Here is a 19,636-nt window from a genome sequence, read left to right on the forward strand (position 1 = left end):
CTTTACTTGACCAAAGCAAAGAAAGAAAGAAAAGAAGCTATAGCCCTGACTCCACTCCTATGCTCTCTTGTGCTGATGTGATATGTTAAGTAACAGAGATCTTCAGTGTGTGTGGCGGGTGGGGGAGTGTAAGAGGCTGTGTAACTGTATTTTAAGAAAAAATTTTAAGAGCTTCTGCCATTGCCTTTATTTACTGTATTATTACCAATATTCCAAATGCCCAGTCTCCTTATGGTAGCATTGCCATGACCTGTAGCAGGATATAAACTTGGATTTTTTTTCCATACTTAAAAACTTCAGGAGATCAGTATTGTGGAGGACGCCTTGAAAGACCTTCTGGCTCTTTTAAAACCCCCAACTGGCCAGACCGAGATTACCCTGCAGGAGTCACTTGTGTGTGGCACATTGTAGCCCCAAAGAATCAGGTAAGATTCCCTAAAAACATGAAGAAGGCATGCATGTGTGAATTGCCTAGATGGTGCGAGGGGCCCGTCTCTCAAGAGCTTAGCACGCAGGGTGAGGAAGGCCCTGCTGGACACACGTATCTCTTCAAACAAAGACCCAGATTGAAATGACTTTTGCACTATTTGACTTGCAAAAGTCCTGCATTTAATTTCCTAGTATATAAATACAATTTTCAAATTTCAGTACAAATAGTAAGCAAATCCCTGTGAGGTTGTTGAACCCCGTGGAAGATGTTATAAACAGCAGTGACCGAGTGTGGGACGATTGGAATCCCCAAGTTTATGTAGGTTTTAGGTTACCATTTGTTCACGTGGCAAGTGCATTGTGACAGCTTCACCTGGACAAAGTTGAGGCAAGCACATCACATCTTCCCCTCAAAGAACGAGTCTGAAAACTCATCTGCTTTGTGGGTATTTTTTTGGTTGTTGTTTAACATAAAATTTGTGCAGGTTCCCCACAAATAACTTTATTCATTGCTGTAAAACAATCAACAGAGAGGGTCTGATTTTCCAGTGCTTATTAGTTTGTGGTTATGTGAAATTTTACCAATTCTGGGAACCACTTTCAGATATGAATTGCAGGACGAAACGTAGCATGGGAATAGACCACGCCTACTTTGTGGACTTGGGAAAATAACTTTTAAAAAATTATTATTGTTACAAACACTACAGACTGTACTCAAACATTAGAGTGTGAGCATTACGATACTGTTTAAAAAAAAAACTTTTCTAGGGCACCTGGGTGGCTCAGTTGGTGAAGCGACCCACTCTTGATTTTGGCTCAGGTCATGATCTCAGGGTCCTGGGATTGAGGTGTCGGACTCCCCACTCAGCAGGGAGTCTGCTCTGTCTCTCTGCCCCTTCCCCCCACTCGTGTGTGCACACACTCTCTCTTAAATAAATAAATCTTTTAAAAATTTTTCTGAACTCATCTTTTGTATCACTTACACAAATACTGTTTGCCATATATTGATTTTTAAATGGAAAATTATTCAAGCAAATATACCATTCAAGTTAGTGATTTGAACACACACACACACACACACACACACTTTGATCATAATCCCCAAACCCAGTTTTATTTTTAAGAATAAAAATATGGTCATTTACTTAATGATGAAAGATTCTACACATTTATTGAATTTTTGTAGTTTAAAATAACAGCATTTAAGCCATTATATAATTCTTGAGATTGTACTGGTCATTTGTCTCTCTGTGACATTTGGAAAATATATTAATTAGCCCAAATAATTTCAGCTTAATTATCCTTGCAGATTACAATTCAGCATCTTTTTTCCAGTGTTCATCTCTTTGATTATTTAAACTTAAACACATTTTCCTAATGTGATTTTTGGCTTCAGCCAAGTAGTTTTTAGTCATTATTGTAATGCCTGAAATCACTGGAAGCACTGTCAAAGAAGAAGAATATAATGGGAAGATTAAGTCCTAAGTAATTTCTCTGCAAATCTATGAGCATTTTCTTCTGCTAACAACTTACCTTCATTTTTTTAATCATAGCTTTTCCCTTTATTCTCCCATTTATTTACTTATTTTTTAATCTTCTCTCCAAAAGTTGTTATGTGACTAATTTCTAAGTAGAGAAAGTTCAGCCAATTTTTAATAATCTGGAAAGCGTTTTATTATTAAATGGTGAGCAGTTATTGAACCCAAAGAGGAACTATTTTAATATAATTTAAAGCAGTTCTAAATATGAATAAGCTGTTATTCACCCATAACTGGTGCTGACTTTTTAAAGGTGGGTAAATACGTAGATATGTGGCAATTATGTTCAAAGCCAAAATTTATCTTTGGTCCCTCTGTGATGCTGTTGCTGTTACCATCTTCATCCAATTACTGTGTGTGATCACAGTCTTCTTTAGCTAATAACTAGGGCCTGTTCTAACAGGAATTAATGCCCATTATCTTCCCTAAGCAGCAGGGAGGGTTGCCTTGCCTGCCCACCTGCTGCCCAGCAAAAGTAGGGACCAGCTCTCTGGGTCCATGGGTATTTATGAACCCAGCGTGATTTCCTTTGATTCACACATTGGAGGTGCTCTGGAAAAATCTGCTTGTGAGGGGAATCATTGCCTATTAAACCAAAACTTCCTATTGACTTGAATAACTTAGGACACTATTATTGGTACTGGTGCAAAAAAATAAAGAAATACTTAAGAAATCTAACACTGACTTTGTTTATCAGTGCTTTCATGCAACCTCTTCAGAAATCAACCACATCACCAGATAGGCTGTGCTAACTCAGTAGGCACACTTTTCAAACATACTTCAAGAAAACTCGCAGTCAGTCCCCACTTCCTGAATCTCTGGTCCTAAAGAATTTGCCTGCTTACATGTGATAAGAATGTCATTCTCCTTCCCTCGAAAGAGGAACAACTCTATCCACCACCTCACCTACCCAAGCACGTAACACATACACCACACCTCAACACATCTCAGAGAAGAAGAATGAAGTTGGTATATACCTCTGCTTCCCATTCCAACACGTATCCAATTATGGTCTTAAGGTAGGTTGTTAGGGTTACATTCCCATACATTTGTAACTGTAGGTGAACAGATCTCTTAAATTTAAGTTCTTAACTAAGGATAGTCTTTTGAAATTATTAAAAATAAAGAATACCACAGTTTTGTTAACTACAGAAGAAATATGAAAACAACAAGAAACAATTCAGACAGAATGAATGCATTCTTTACTAAGGAAAATCCTACAGATCTGGGGAGAGGAAGATTCCCGTATGAGCTTATTCCTCAGTGCTATCTTGATATTTCTAATGTTGTGCTTTCTCTAAAGCTTATAGAATTAAAATTTGAGAAGTTTGATGTTGAGCGTGATAACTATTGCCGATACGATTTTGTGGCTGTGTTCAATGGTGGAGAAGTCAATGACGCTAAAAGGATCGGCAAGTATTGTGGCGATAGTCCACCTGCGTAAGTAGTGCTGTTTTATTTCACTAATGTTTTAGTGGCTCTAAACTTCTTTTTTATTCAGTTGCCCAATTACATTTTATTTTCTGGAAGATTCTATGCTGTTGTTGTTTTCTTCACAAATTCTTGGGTTCCATGGCAGTAGAGTCCCATAGAGCACTAGCACAAAGAGTGGCCAACCCAGAGAGTGAGGCGACTTTAATGAGTGTGTAGCAAGACCTCGATGGGCAAACAGATAACAGAAGCAGAGTTCGTGATGCCTCAGAGTCAGATGCTAGCCAGATACCTGGATACGTCACTGCCTTACAAAGGTGAGCTCAAGCATCAGAGTGGAAAGGGGGAAGTTCTGAGAAAAAAGCAGGGGCTGAAATTTGGAGATCCAGACAAGGAAACCTGGACACTCATGACAGACCCAGATGATTTTACCTGATCAGAGACCTGTCCTGGACCTTTTGGGGCTTTGCGCCTTTCCTCACATTGTTGCTCAAACTTGTGCTGGGTGAGCCTGAAAGGCACCGTGTATTTATCGACAAACATTTATGGAGCTAAGAGCTCTGCCACTCACTAGCTATGTGACGTTGGGCAAGTTGCTGAATTCCTCTATTCTGTATTGGTGCAACGCAAGACTGTATTTTGGGGCAGGATATTTCACGCCTTCACATACAACACTAGGGAAATTACTACAGCTTGGGGCATCTGGCTTGCTTAGTGGGTGGAGCTTGCAACTCTTGACCTCAGGGTTTTAAGTTTGAGCTCCAATTTGGGTGTAGAGATTATTTTAAAAAAAAAATCTTTAAAAAAAAAAGGAAATTACTACAGCTTGCTGTCCAACTCACCATTATGCCAATTTAAATACCCTTTCTACTCTGTTGCTTAAACATAATTAGATTATGTGCATCACTTGATTTTACATGCATATCTATGATTCCCGTAGATGCATTTGAGGTAAAGCAAGGTATTTTTCAATTTAAATTCATTTAGATTAAGTTTGATAATATTAAAAATTTTTAATACATACAAGTTGGTTAAAATTCGAACATTACTAAACCCAAATTTGACTCTCCAGCTGAATGTGTTAGAGAAAGGCCCATTTCTAAGTTGTCAGCGAAGGTGTTCCTTCTGTATTCTTTTCCTGCTGCTGCTGTAACAAATTACCACAAAACCAAGTGGTTTATTTATTTTTTTTATTTATTTATTTTTTATTTGAGAGAGAGAGAAAGAGCACAAGAGGGGGGAGCGGGAGAGGGAGAGGCAGACTCCCTGCTGAGCAGGGAGCCCGATGCGGGACTCGATCCCGGGACTCCAGGATCATGACCTGAGCCGAAGGCAGTCGCTTAACCAACTGAGCCACCCAGGCACCCTTTTTTTTTTTTTTTTTTTTTTTTATTTGAGAGAGAGAGTGAGAGAGAGAAAGAGCACAAGAGGGGGGAGTGGGAGAGGGAGAGGCAGACTTCCTGCTGAGCAGGGAGCCCGAAAACCAAGTGGTTTAAAACAACACATTTATTCTCTTACACTTCTGGAGGTCAGAAGTCTGAACTCACTTTCACTGGGCTAAAGTCAAGCTGTCAGCAGGGCTGTTTCCTTCTGGAAGCTCTGAGGGGAGAATCCGTTTCCATGCCTATTGCAGCTTCAAGAAGCTGCTGCATGTTTTGGCTGTGGTTCCCTCCTCCATCTGCAAAGCACATCACTCCTGTCTCTGCTTCTGTGCTCGTATTACCTCTCCTCTTCTGGAGTCAAACCTCTGTCTTCTAAGGACACCTGTGGTTACATTTAGGGCCCACCTAGACAATCCAGGATACTCTCCCCTTCTCAAGACCCTTAACTTGATCACACCTGCACAGTCCCTTTGCACATAAGGTAGCATACTGACCAGCTCCAAGGATTGGAATGTGGACATCTTGGGGGGTCACTCTTCAGCCTACCACACCCTCCTCTATTCAAAGCCAATCTTTTCATCTATGTCCTCCTTCTGACCTCCTCCTTTTCTCGCTTGAAACTTCCCTCTATCCAATAGTCCTCTTCTTTTTCTCCATCATCTCCATCTTTTACCTCTGCTTCCTTTTTTCTTTCTTTCCCATAACCTATAAATTTAAGTTCTCCTGAATGAAGAAGAAAAAAAAGGAACCCTTTCTTGACTCTATCCTGCTGTAGCTTTTTCTGCCATGTCTCTCCTTCTCTTTATATTCAAATATTTTTAAAATTTTTTTCAAGTTTCATTTCCTAGCAATATGGAAGAGTAGATAGCCTTTAAAATCGTACAGGGATAAACACCAAACAGTGTTCCTAAGTTAAAAAAATTTTTTTAAACATTGCTCAGTTGGCAAAAAATAAGACAACTCATCAGAGGTCAAAAATGTTGAGAATCCCAAATCCAAAAGGATAAATAAGTACTTGCAGGTGGCAGCTTCCTTCAGGACATGTGCCAGTTCTTAGTAACCTAGAACTTCATTCGCAACAGACCAGGCTTAGAGATAGGAGACAGAGCTCAGGGTCCAGGCAAGGGACGAGACTGGATCAAAGACCAGAACATAAAGAAGGCACCCATAGAAAGTGACACCAATGTGACTGAACTCATTCTCCTCCTCCCCAAGGGAGATAGTAAGGAAATTGGCTGTTTGGTAAAGGGAAGAAAAGGTAGTCTCTCATGAGAATTCCTAACTAAAAACCAGTCCACATGTGAGTTTGAGGTTAGAATTTATACTACCTGACTGTACAAAAAAACTGTAGTCAAGAATTTAAAGTTTCCGGGACGCCTGGGTGGCTCAGTCAGTTATAAGTCATATGATAATTTAAACAAGAAACTGAATACATGTGTTAAATAGCTGATAAGACATAGCTCCAAAGAGGATTAGGGAACTGGGAAAGAGTTGTGAAGTAATTACGTGGAATATAGCATAAAAAGACAATACATGAAAAATATAAAAAAGAGGTTAAGAGCCATAGAGGCTAGAGTGCAAGGATCTAATATACATTTAATTGGAGTTCCATAAGAAAAAAATAGAGAATGTAGGAAATTTAATGTTTGAAGAAATAATAGCTGAGTTTTTCCAATATAAATGACAGATACCAATTATTAAATTCAAGAACTCAATAAATCCTAAGCAAAACATTTTAGAATCAGGCTGTCATGTTTAATGAAGAACCAATTTTGTTATTTTTAGATGACACTAATTCTTCCCATTCATGAGAAAGTATATAGCTCCATTTATTGAGGTCTTTTAAAATACCTTTGAATAAGGTCTTATAATTTTCTCTATTAAGGCCTTATACACAATTACGAGATTTATTTTTGAGTATTTTATATTTTTAGTTGCTATGAGAATAATATCTTTTTAAAAATACAAACTTTTTGGGGGGTATATTAATATACCCATTCCTGCATGTATTTTAGAATTATTTACTCGAAAATCTCTTGTTTGTGAATAAAAGAATTAAAAGACCTTTTCAGTTAAACAAGAGCTGAGAGAGTTTTCTACCAATAGACCCTAACTAAAGAAACTTCATATTCTGTACTTCAGGCAGAAAGGTAGCAGTCACTGAATAAAGACCTGAACTACAGGAGGAAACACTGAGCGAAGATCCTGGTCCTAAGAGCTGAAGGACTTGCAGGCTCCTGTGTTGTTTAGGAATAGGGTGAAGATATTAAGCTGTGTAATATGCTAAAGTAAATGTGGATGTTAAATTTAGGGCAACCATTAGAGTCTTTAACTTCCAAAACACTGGAGAGAAAACATGAAATGAGAAAAAAGTTCATTCCAAAGGAAGGCAAGAAAAGAGAAAAGGACAAACATTTTAAAAGGAAAGACAAAAAAAGCATAAAATAAGATGGTAGAATTATATCTAGATCTATGTGTAATCAATATAAATGCAAATGGATCAAATCATTAGTGAGAAGACAAAGCATATTAGACTGGATAATAAAACAAATCCAATATATGCTGTTTATAAGACATATCTCCAAAAAAAATAACACAGAGCATTTGAGCTTAAAAGGATAGAAAAAGATATTGGAAGCAAAGGCCAATTGAAGGAAAACTGGCATAGCTTTATTGATATCACGGAAAAGTAGATTTTAGGCAGAAAGCATTACTAAAAATAGTTACTGTGTAATGATAAAAGGTACAATTTATCAGGAAGGTATAATAATTGTAAACTTATATGTACAGAAAAATATATAAAGCAAGAAATAGATAAATAAAAATTACTAGATCTGCAAAGTCCACTATTATAGTAGGAGATTCTTTTTTTTTAAATTTAATTTTATTATGTTACATTAGTCACCATACAGTACTTCATTAGTTTTTTTTTTTAAAGATTTTATTTATTTATTTATTAGAGAGCGAGCGAGAGAGAAACAGCATGAGAGGGGAGAGGGTCAGAGGGAGAAGCAGGCTTCCCGCAGAGCAGGGAGCCCGATGTGGGACTCAATCCCAGGACCCTGTGATCATGAACTGAGCTGAAGGCAGACGCTTAACGACTGAGCCACCCAGGCGCCCCAGTACTTCATTAGTTTTTGACAGGGGGCAGGGCAACTCTGCCCAAACAGGGTTGCCTGAGTAACAGCACGTCAGGCCCCTCCCCCAGAAGACAGGCTGGGAGAACAAGAGGCCAACAACCCTAAGGTCCCTACAAAACAGGTTCATCTTACTTGGGTTGTGGTCAATAATTTGGACTCTGTACATTCCCTCAACCACCCCTCAACAGAATGACTAGGAGGAGGAACCCCCAAAATAAGAAAGACTCAGAGACTGTGACTTCTGCCACAGATTTACAAATGGATACCGATATAACTAAGATGTCAGAGATGGACTTCAGGGTAACAGTTATGAAGACCATAGCTAGAATGGAGAAATCGATTAATGGCAACATTGAGTCTCTAAGGGCAAAAATGAAAGCTGAACTGGCAGAACTTAAAAATGCTATCAATGAGATCCAATTGAATCTAGATACTCTAACAGCAGAAGAACGAATTAGTAGGAGATTCTTAACACATCTCTTTGAGTAGTTCATAGATTAACTGTCGATTGGAGAAGGATGGAAAATTGGGATGTAGAAGATTTGAAAAACAATTAACAATTTTAATCTAATGGATAAATCGAAAACAAGTGCATTCAACAACTGGGGAAAATACATTTTTTTTTTAAGCAAAAATGGACCCAGGAAAAAGAAAACCCAGAATTGCCAAATAATCATTAAAGAAACTTAATCTGTAGTTAAAAGTCTTCCTATCAAGGGGGGTGGGGTGGGGGAGATCAGGCCCAGATTGTTTTTCTCCATGAGTTCTAACAAACATTTGAGGAACAAATGATGCCAACAGTATACAGATTCTTCCAGAGAAAAATAGGGATTGTTTCACAGCTGATTTTATAAAGCTAGTATAAATTGACACCAAAACAAGGTAAGGACAGAACCAAAAAGAGAATATTAAAGACTAATCTTACTTATGAATGTGATGAAAAATAAATCTTAAAAGAAAAAATATTAGCAAGTCAAATCTAACAATGTATAAAAAAGGCTCTCTATCCAGGAATTCAAGGTTGGCTTGAACTTAGAAAATCTACTAATATAATTGTATATGTTACCAGATTAAAGTGTGACTTGTAGATTTAAATTTTTATTTATTGGAAACATTAATTTATTCAAGAATATCTTTTCTTAAAAAGCTTGAATAAACAATTTTGGGGGTGCCTGGGTGGCTCAGTCAGTTGGACATCCAACTCTTGATCTCAGCTCATGCCTTGATCTCAGGGTCGTGAGTTCAAGCCCCACATTGGGCTCTTTGCTGGGCATAGAACCTACTTAAAAAAAAAAAAAAAGTTTGTATTTTTAAAAACATATTATTTTCATAGCAACTAAAAATATAAAATACTCAAAAATAAATCTCATAATTGTGTATAAGGCCTTAATAGAGAAAATTATAAGACCTTATTCAAAGGTATTTTAAAAGACCTCAGTAAATGGAGCTATATACTTTCTCATGAATGGGAAGAATTAGTGTCATTTAAAAATAACAAAATTGGTTTTTCATTAAACATGCAGCCTGGGGTGCCTGGGTGGCTCAGTTGGTTAAGCGACTGCCTTCGGCTCAGGTCATGATCCTGGAGTCCCAGGATCGAGTCCCGCATCAGGCTCCCTGCTCAGCGGGGAGTCTGCTTCTCCCTCTGACCCTCCTCCCTCTCATGTGCTCTCTTTCTCTCTCTCTCTCATTCTCTCTCTCAAATAAATAAATAAAATCTTAAAAAACAAAACAAAACATGACAGCCTGATTCTAAAATGTTCATGGAATTGCAAGGGGGTGGGGGACGGGGATGACACTAGGCAGTTCTGAAGGAGAACCTGGCAGGAGGGTTTGCCTTACATGATGGAGCCATATCAGAAAGCTGTCGTAATTAGGACAATGAGGTTTTAATAGAAATAGACAAACAGACTAATGAAGACACCAAAGAGAGGCCAGAAACATATCCACACATGTCTGCAGATGGGGCACATCACAGAGACCCACATGTCAGCTAGTAAAAAAAAAAAAAAATGGCCCCACTGAAAAATGAGGCAGGGATAAGTTTTATTCTTATGGGAAAAATGAATTGTATCACACAAAAATCAACTACAGATGCATTGGAAACTTAAATGATAATTTCTGCTCATCAAAATACACCTTAAAGAGAGGGAAAAGAGAAGGTACAAAACAGAAACTGATATCTGTAACATTTGACAAAGACCTCTGGGTCCAGAATATATCAAGAAATTCTAGGGGCGCCTCGGTGACTCAGTTGTTAAACGTCTGCCTTTGGCTCAGGTCATTATCCCAGGGTTCTGGGATCGAGCCCCACATCGGGCTCCCTGCTCAGTAGGAAGCCTGCTTCTCCCTCTCCCACTCCCCCTGCTTGTGTTCCTTCTCTCCCTGTGTCTCTCTCTGTCTCTCTCTGTCAAATAAATAGATAAAATCTTAAAATCTTAAGGTAAAATCTTAAAAAAAAATTCTAAGAATTAGAGGTGCCTGGGTGGCTCAGTTGTTGGGCATCTGCCTTCGGGTCCTGGAATCAAGCCGCACATCGGGCTCCCTGCTCAGCGAAGAGCCTGCTTCTCCCTCTCCCTCTGCTGCTCCCCCTGCTTGTGCTCACTCTGTGTCTGTCTCTCGCTCTGTGTCAAATAAATAAATTAAATCTTAAAGAAAAAAAAATTCTAAGAATTAATAAGGAAAAGACAATTCAGTAGGAAAAAAATGGGGAAAAGACATGAAGAGGCATTCCCAAAAGAAGAACGCTGCACAGTGAATAAATCTTTGAAAAGAATGTAAATTGGTACAGCAACTTTGGAAATCAGCTTGGCATTATCTAACAAAGTTGAAAATGGGCGTACATCCTGTGATCTCGCAGGGAGCATGTACCCTCCCCTCCTGGTGTGCCCACTAAAGTTACTTTTGCCCATGTGCACCACAAGACATATACAAGATTATTCTTAGCAATACTGTTTGTAGTGGAGGGCAGAGGAAATAAGCCTAATGTTTATCAACAAAAGAATAGTTAAATCATGTTCTAGTTCACACAATGCAGCAGTGGAAAACAGTGGATGAATCTCACAGTTATAACGTTGAGTGTGAAAAAAATAACAGAAAAATACATACCATACCCTTTCATTTATATGAAGTTGAAAAGTATGTAAACCTATACAGTATATTGCTTGGTGGTGCATATATATTGGTAAATCTATAGGTAAAGGAAAGGATAAACACAAAATTCAGGGTAGTGATTGCCTCCGTGAAGGCGGGGGGGATGGAGTGATGGCTGTTGAGCACCTCTCACTTCTGAGGAGTTTGCCTGGAATAGTTTGACAGCCAGCCTACCGACTAACACTTTCACCAGAGGAATATTTTTTCGTAGAGTACTTCTGGGATGGGGCAGTGCAGAAAATGAGAAAACCTATTTGAAATGGGGGGTAAAAGCCTGACTAGAAGGAGGAGTGTTGTGGTTGGTGAGATCACCTCATCATCCCTGTGTCTCGTTCAGTGCAGTTATATCAATACCATTGGATTGCGTTCAGAAGTATATATTAAACCCCAGCCATGTGGTGGGCACTCTGTTAGGTAGCGGGATATAAAGATAAATAAAAAACGCCAAGATAAGTAGTGGGAGGGGTGAAACAAGGCAGCTGGTGAATTGGCAAAGGAATGTCCTGGGTGGGTTTCTGACAAGGAGTCCTTCGGTCCAGTTGGGACAAGTGGTGAGGTCGGAGAGGTTTTTGGGAGGAGCTTAGTCTTGAAAGAAGAGTTGCAGTTGGTCATAGGCGGAAGGGAGGACTCATTCCAAGTAGAAGGAGCTCCATCAACAGAGGTACATAGAATATGCTATTCTGGAGCCCAAACCTTGAGTTGGGGCCTAGAGAGAGAGAGAGGAGGCAGGAGTGCTGAGCAGGGTTCCACACCCTGCAGACACGGGAGACTTTAGGGTGCATTTAGGCAGGAAATGACAGGACCAGTGCCTTAGAATCTCCATCCCTGACAAGATGAGCAGAGAGGCTGGTTAGAACGCTGTGGCAGGGGGTCCAGGTGAAGTCGAGGAGGTAGGGAAGGATGGTAGAGACGGAGGGGAGGAGGTGGATCAAGAAATGTTCAGGACACAAGACTGGCAGGACATGGTGGTTGGCTGGCCGTAGGGATTGAAGAAGAGGAAGGCTGGGATGACAAAGCAGAGACAGCTAACACAGCTAGCTCTGTAAGACCAAACAGCATCCTCCACCCTTCCCGGGATCTGCCAGCATGGAATGAATCCAAGTTCGATTTCCTCTTGCCTTTCTAGTGATTTGTAACATTAATTTGCAGATGCAACACATGGCCCTCAGAACATTTATGGCACTGTGATTCTGTCACATTCATGCTAAAGCTCAGTAGCAGCATAACAAAAATATGTCTTTGTTACTAAAATACTCTTCCTTGAGAAAATTCAATTTCCAATTTAATGCTCCCAAGATTAGCTCATAGAAAAGGCATTAGATGATCACTATAATTGTAACATCGTGCCCAGAAGGCTGACCTGATTAGGTCTTGGGGTTTCCTTTGCTGCTTGTAATAAGTGCTTTTTGTAATTTTATCATTTAAACAAGTTTAATGGATTTTATTTGTAATTGTAGTGGGGTATTGTGTTTCATGCACATTGTATTTATTTAATGGAATGTGTTTTCAAAAGCAAGACAGAATATTTCTGATAAAGGCTTGATTCTCAATGATCTCCATCACTTTTGTGACCAGGATGCTAAATGTAGGTCACAAAGCTCACATTTAGGTTTGTCCCATCCCTTGGCTCAGAAGGTTATAGACTTCAGGACAGAGAAGATCCTGCAGTTTTCTAACTGGTCTGGTCAAGTACAGATCTACCTCCCCCACCAACACACACACAAACATTCTCACTCAAAGTAGCTGATAGGTGGGGAAAAAATGGAGTTGCCTCATTGTTTGCTGCCCACTGATGCCTAAGATGTGGTTCGGCTGGGGGCCCCTGGGTGGCTCATTCGGTTAAGCGACTGCCTTTGGCTCAGGTCATGATCCTGGAGTCCCGGGATCGAGTTCCGCATCGGGCTCCCTGCTCCGCAGGGAGTCTGCTTCTCCCTCTGACCCTCCCCCCTCTCATGCTCTCTCTCTATCATTCTCTCTCTCTCAATTAAAAAAAAAAAAAGTGAGTCAGCTGAGAAGATGCCTCAATAATGTTTAGTCAAACCACCAATTAACTCAGTTAAATAACCTGTTCAGTTTTTTTTTCCACTTCTGAATTAGTCTTTTTTTTTTTTTAAAGATTTTTTATTTATTTATTTGACAGAGAGAGAGACAGCGAGAGCGGGAACACAAGCAGGGGGAGTGGGAGAGGGAGAAGCAGGCTTCCTGCCAAGCAGGGAGCCCGATGTGGGACTCGATCCCAGGACCCTGGGATCATGACCTGAGCCTAAGGCAGACGCTTAACAACTGAGCCACCCAGGCGCCCCTGAATTAGTCTTTTAATAGAATTAGCCGCACAGTATTTTTAACCATTGCTTAAATAATAATAGAAAAAGTTCAAATGAAACTCTTTTATGTAATAGTTATCCCCTAAGACTTACGAGTGCTTCTGAGCCTCAGTTATTGTCACCACTAAATTTTTAGTGCCAGCTAACCAGCAAGCCCCTAAAATAGCTTTAAAATTAGAGTTCTCCATGATGCTGTTCATAACCACCAAAGCCATCGCTTTCTCTCTCTCCTTCACAGCATTCCGCTACTGAGATTATAAACAGAAATGTTTCCATTTCGGGCATGCATCAGAGCTTTCGTTAAAAATGAAATGGAAGTCCCGCCTTTCTTATCCCCTGGTGACCAGCCCGCTGAGATGATCCCTCTGGCTGAGTCTTCACAGGGTGTGGGAATTTGTTCATCAGATTTCTCCATCTGACTCTCTCTGGCCAGCATCCCTAGCTCCCCGGCCAGCTCAAATCCAGAGTCTTAGTCAAAAGAAGCAGTGTGGTTCCCACGTCAGGCCAAACGCTAAGGTGCTCGTGAAGAACCAGCCACAGCTTCCATGTTTACATTGGTCCCGATGTCTCCCTGGTCCTAGGTTCAAATCCTGACTCCCCTACATACTAGCTCTAGGGCCCTGGGCAAATCACTTGAACTCTCTGAACTTCACTTGTCTTTTCGGGAAGAAAGGGATAATAATAGGGTTGCCGTGAAGGTAGAATTCGAGAGTTCACATAAAGCACAGTGGTGAACTGAGCAAACACGCAGTAAATGTTAGCTAGTAGCATTAATACTGAGCAGATTGAGACTTTTGCCTTTTGAAGTATTTTAACTTTTAAGGTTACACATATCAATCTATTATCAAAAATTAATGGAAAGCAGAATTCTACGTTTCAGAGGGGTGCCACTTAAAAACATTTTTGTTAATGTTTTTTCTTCTTTTAGGCCAATTGTATCTGAGAGAAACGAACTTCTCATTCAGTTTTTATCAGACTTAAGTTTAACTGCAGATGGGTTTATTGGTCACTACAAATTCAGGCCAAAAAAACTGCCTACAACTGCAGCACCACCTGTTCCCACCACATTCCCCGTAACCACAGGTGAGTCCTTCTGTTCTGATGTTCGTGCACAAACTTCAGGAGTGTAAGAAAAATGCTTTTGAGGTAGGAAAAAAAAAATTAAAACAAAGATACTTGAAACTAAAATAAGTTAAATAAGATGAAAACTTATCTAAGACAATAATACGACTCCATTAATGAAAGAAAAGTATGAGGTGTAAAAAATGTTTATAAGCAAATAATTTTTGTCATCTAAGAAAATTATGACCACTTAAAAAATACTAGGAACGCTGGTATAGGCACAGATCATTATAAGCCCAATTTTTCTTTTCTGTACTTATAAAAATTATGGCTTTCTTTTTATTACATAGAATTGTAGTATTTTAGATTGAAGTTCTAGGGCCTTGATACTTGTCCATTTTCACATCTGCCAGGTTTTTGGGTTTTGTTTTTGTTTTGCTTCGCTCTGAAATGGGTTGTGCAAAATACATTTTTTTTTCCCCAAATTGGGGTAAATCAAACAAAAATATTCAGTGTGTTGTAGAAGCCAGCTGGGAAACTCTGGTCTGGGGCATGACCTAAGAAATGGAGAGGCAAGAGTGGAGCCCCATGCCGAGTCTCTGCATCCTGTCACCTTCACCCACTGAGAGTTCAGGCATCAGATCTCAAAATCTAAGCCTGGGAGAATTTAGAAAAAAGTGGGAATGAAGGATCTGAAGTTAAGATACAAGATAGGTTGAAAATGAGCCCCGCTTTATTGCCCACCATTTTCTGCTTGCACCCAAAGTAGGCCTGACCCGAGTGCAGGCACTTCCAGAAAGGGCTGATTTTTCTGAGCACTCCACAAGTGTGCCACCTCGTGGCCTATACATGTACTGCCTAATATTAAAGCAGTATTTCTTATTTCTCCAGCTCATCTCAGGGGACACTGATGTCCTTATTCTTTCCAGTGAATTAACTGGCTCCCTAGATTTTTATCTTCAGTCCTAAACTTTCTCTGAAATTGCAAACATCGATTTATAATTATCTCCTAAGGTTTTGCGACTGCTAACCACTTAAATTAAAACATATCAAACTCAACTCGTTTTTATCACACTATTTTCTGCCTTAAATCTGCTTCTTCACTGCTTTCCCAAGCATGGTCCACAGCATTAGTAGATCATCCTTGAGCTCCCCTATCTTACCTCCCCATGGTATGCCCCGCTCCACACACACAAAGCAGACCATGTCTCCCACTTGAATTCATGGTCTACACCTGTGCTATCCAATACCGTAGCCACTAGGGGACCCTTGAAACGTGGCTAGTGATGCGGAGAACTTGAATTTTAATTTAATTAAATGTAAGAAGCCTCTTGTGGCTAGTGGCTACCAGAATGGGCAGCACGGGAGTCAGACTCCTTCATGCCATGTATAAGACCCTTCACGTGTTGTACTAGCCTCTCTTTCTAGCTCCGTCTTTAGGTCCTACCACCTCTCTCCTTATGCTTCTAAGTATTTTAGAGTATTAGGATTTTATCCTAAGTGTGGGGGAAACTGTCGATGGATTTAGGCAAAGTTCAGGATTAGATTCTCACTTCGTGGAGGTCACTCTGGTCACTGTGAGGTGAATGGATGGTAGGGTCAAGAGGTCACAGGCGCTTGTGGTTGTCCAGGTGAACTGTGCAATGACAGAAATACAGAGAGAGTCAAGAAATGATGACTATAGTGCAAGCCAGGGGCCTTGGGAGATACTGACAGGTCTTTCATTGGTGATTAATTGGACTAGGGAGATCAGGGGGGTGCTTGGCTTGCACAGTTCTGGGGATGATGAGACCATTCACCGAAGGAGAGAACCGGGTCTAGGGGTAGAGTCGTTAGTTAAGCTGTGGCTTGTTGGGTTTGAGGTGTCTGTGAGACACTCAAGTGGACTAGTCAAGTCCAGTTTGATCCATGGCCTCTTCCAGAAGAGATTTCAGCAAGAGATTTACATTTGAGAATCATCAACATATACCTACCTGGTTGACGCCGTGATCCAGAATGAGGTCACCTAAGGAGGGGTTAGGGGAGAAAGGAGAAGGGCTGGAATTCAATCTCTAGAAACTCCAACTTTTTAAAAAGGAGGATATACTAGCAAAGGAGACTGAAAAGATAAGAGCTTGAAGGAGAGACAGCTACGTTGGATGTTAGGATGTCTAAATTTGAGAGCTTGGTGATGAAGGACGAGCAGGAAGACATGTGAGCCTGGGACTGAGTGATGGAGACAGGGCAGAGGGAACGTCTGGGAAGGATGGAGCCACGGCACTGAGAGTGGTGGGGGGGACCCGCCGAGATGGGTGCAGGTGCATCTGGAGAGGAAGGGCCGGGGACCACCTGCCACGCGGGGAGTGCAGGGAGAGAGCAGACAGTGAGGTGAGAAGGTTCAGGGTGCTCTAATGATGACCTAAAACCAACAGAGCAGGGATCTACCGATGGGAGGGAAGGAGCAGGGTGGGACACGCACCCAGTTTCCAGACTAATGTTCCGAGGTTGAGAAGAGCCGTTTCCAGTGTCCACGGAAAGCATGCTCTTTCATCAGACATGGAGAACCACTAATGCCGCTACTTTTTGTCTCAGTTCATTAGGTAAAGTTAGGTCCCCAACTTCTGGAACAATGTTCCGTCTAAATGTTCTCTGAGCTCTTTGTCTTAAAAAAAAAAAAAAAATTATACACACACAGATGCTATTATATGTATTTTAACATTAAATTGTACATATTTTAATATTGTGATCCACTTGAGATCCTTTTTTGGAGTTAAGTATGGGTACAAATTAAGACTAAATAAATAAATTCACAGAAGAGTTCACAAAACATATCAGAAGGGCAATGTTACAATTGCAAAATCTTGCCCGGGGAGTACAATTCTGTTCCAGTTGTTGTTTGGTTCTTCCTAGCATATTGCCACATGTAAGTGAATAATTAGCAAATATTTTGGAAACTTTTTTTTTATTGATGATAATGGGAATTAAATATTTTCATTTCGTTAACCCCCAGTTTCTCAACCTTGGCAGCATTTACATTTTGGGCCAGATAATGCTTTGCTGTGGGGAGCGGTTTCCTGTAGGATGTTTGGCAGCATGCCCGGTATCTACCCACTAGATGGCAGTAGCGGCCCTCGCCGTGACAGCCACAGCTATTTCCGGGCCGGGCAAAATGTCACTCGAGGGCGAAAATCACCTTTGCTGGAGAACGACTGTGTTTACCTATTTCATTTTATTTTTAAATTAGTCAACTTCTCAGTTCTTAAGATCCTTATAGGCAATGATGGGCTCAAAATAAATGTTTAGTGATCGGTTACATCTAATTACAGGTATAACACACTTTATGCATGAGCAGTGTTTCTCCAAACGTATACCACTCACATTTGGGCGGCTGTGTATTTTAAATGCACCAAGAAAGCTCCCTCTATCCTCAGGGGGAACACCGTTGGATGCCTTTTGTAAAGTGAAGAATTAACCTATATTTTCTGAGTTCTTATTTGTTGTACTGGCTTCTTCTAAGCAGGGCGCATGGAGACTGCGCCTGTTTTTGGTGAGTGTTAGTTATATATAAGGGAAGAAGAGAATAGGGCTAAATTTGGGTTATCTTTGATCACAGGTTGAAAATACAGCAGAGGGTATTGAGTTACCCTGAGGAAATTAGAGCAGTAGTTGGTAGCTTAAAGAATTTCTTTTGAATGTTTTAGAATGATTTCATTACAATGACAGCTTGGTGGCTCAGGGAAATAAATAGGAATTTTAAATAGATGGATTCAGGTCTAAACACCAATCACGCTTGAATTCATTTTCCTGAATCTTATGTCTTTCTTCTTTGAATTTAGGTTTAAAACCCACAGTGGCCCTGTGTCAACAAAAGTGTAGACGGACGGGGACTCTGGAGAGCAATTACTGTTCAAGTAACTTTGGTAAGAAATAAAACCCCACCTTTTCTCTTTAATCAGAAACTTGAGACTGCATGCTTAATCTCAAAGGAACTGCCATGAATGTGATGGTAAAGTGTCAGTTACACTCTTCATTTACCCAAGAAAAGATTTTCCTATACCCTAAGGTACGTTGACTAGTGCTGTTCAAAGTGTTAGAGTTCACAACTGAGAATAATATGTATACAGAAAATATGCTTTTTTTCACATAAACTTACCAGTTTGACTCCTGGAGTATGATACTGCTGCTCTGTGTATTCTGGCTGGCTCAGTGTTCTTGAAAAACCCTGTACACTTTTTCTCACATATTTTTCATGTCCTGAGTATTTTTTCACACATCTGTAATTCCACTTAAGTAAATTAGAAACCAATCCAAGCTGGCCTTTCTCAGAAGAAATTCAAGTATTTCCTCTGTCATGTCCTTCCAAAGTACTAAATTAAAACTTGGGAACCTGAAATCTATTTGGAAATGCTTATAAATTGAAACCTGAGGAGATACTACCTAATGACTTAGAATTTCTAAGAGCTTTCTCCAATTAAAAAAAAAAAAATGGCACTTTCTGTAAAAATCACTGAAGAGCAAGAGATACCAAATTTAATTACGTGGGCTATTTTTAAAAGGGACATTGAAGAAAAGTCTTGTCAGGAAAAGAAAGTTGCTAAAACCTAAATACGTTACCCAGAATGAAGGGTCTCCCAGAAAAGGCTTGGCTTGCTTTTTCTGTGCCTGAAGGTGGTGACTCTCTGCAGCCCAGACGAACTATGTCGTAGCAAAGGTGTGAAGACACTGAAGAATCTAGGGCCCTAAACCTTACTGGAGTTTGCGTGCTGAAATTCAAATAACAGGCATAAAAATGAAAACAAATTGCTATCACATCCAGGTTAGTCTTCGGTGGGAGGTGCCTAAGGAAATCTCCCTCCATGTCCTTTGGAGCCACGTGATTTCCCTTGGCTCTAGACTAACATTTTGCAGTGAACACTTACCACCAGGAATCAAAGTAAGGCATGGTAAGAATTCTGATTTTATGGATTTTGCCTGCTACATAAGCAGTGACTTCTCACTTTATCCTGAAGGGTCGGGTCAGCCAAGTCCAAAACTTGATTTATTCCATTGTGACTCTCTTACATGGCAAAATGACCAAATACCATCCCCAGTGGCCCACTGGTTCTCAGCCTGCATTGGTAACAGGGATAAGGCTCATAAAACATTCTCCCAGTCCAAGTCCTGCACCAGACAGAATTGTCACCCACAAAATACCAAAA

At 40.2% G+C, this 19,636-nt stretch overlaps 1 protein-coding gene across 1 annotated transcript in view; it reads left to right on the forward strand.

Moving 5' to 3' along the window:
- Positions 1-19,636, forward strand: part of PCOLCE2 (procollagen C-endopeptidase enhancer 2) — a 72,064-nt gene that overhangs the window by 48,643 nt on the left and 3,785 nt on the right. The window contains exons 4-7 of the mRNA XM_036096329.2: positions 301-425; positions 3,271-3,407; positions 14,326-14,480; positions 18,275-18,358. Of these exons, the coding sequence (XP_035952222.1) occupies positions 301-425; positions 3,271-3,407; positions 14,326-14,480; positions 18,275-18,358 (501 nt within the window). The remainder of the gene's footprint in view (positions 1-300; positions 426-3,270; positions 3,408-14,325; positions 14,481-18,274; positions 18,359-19,636) is intronic.

This window comes from Halichoerus grypus, chromosome 1, assembly GCF_964656455.1.
Source record: "Halichoerus grypus chromosome 1, mHalGry1.hap1.1, whole genome shotgun sequence".
Taxonomy (NCBI): domain Eukaryota; kingdom Metazoa; phylum Chordata; class Mammalia; order Carnivora; family Phocidae; genus Halichoerus; species Halichoerus grypus.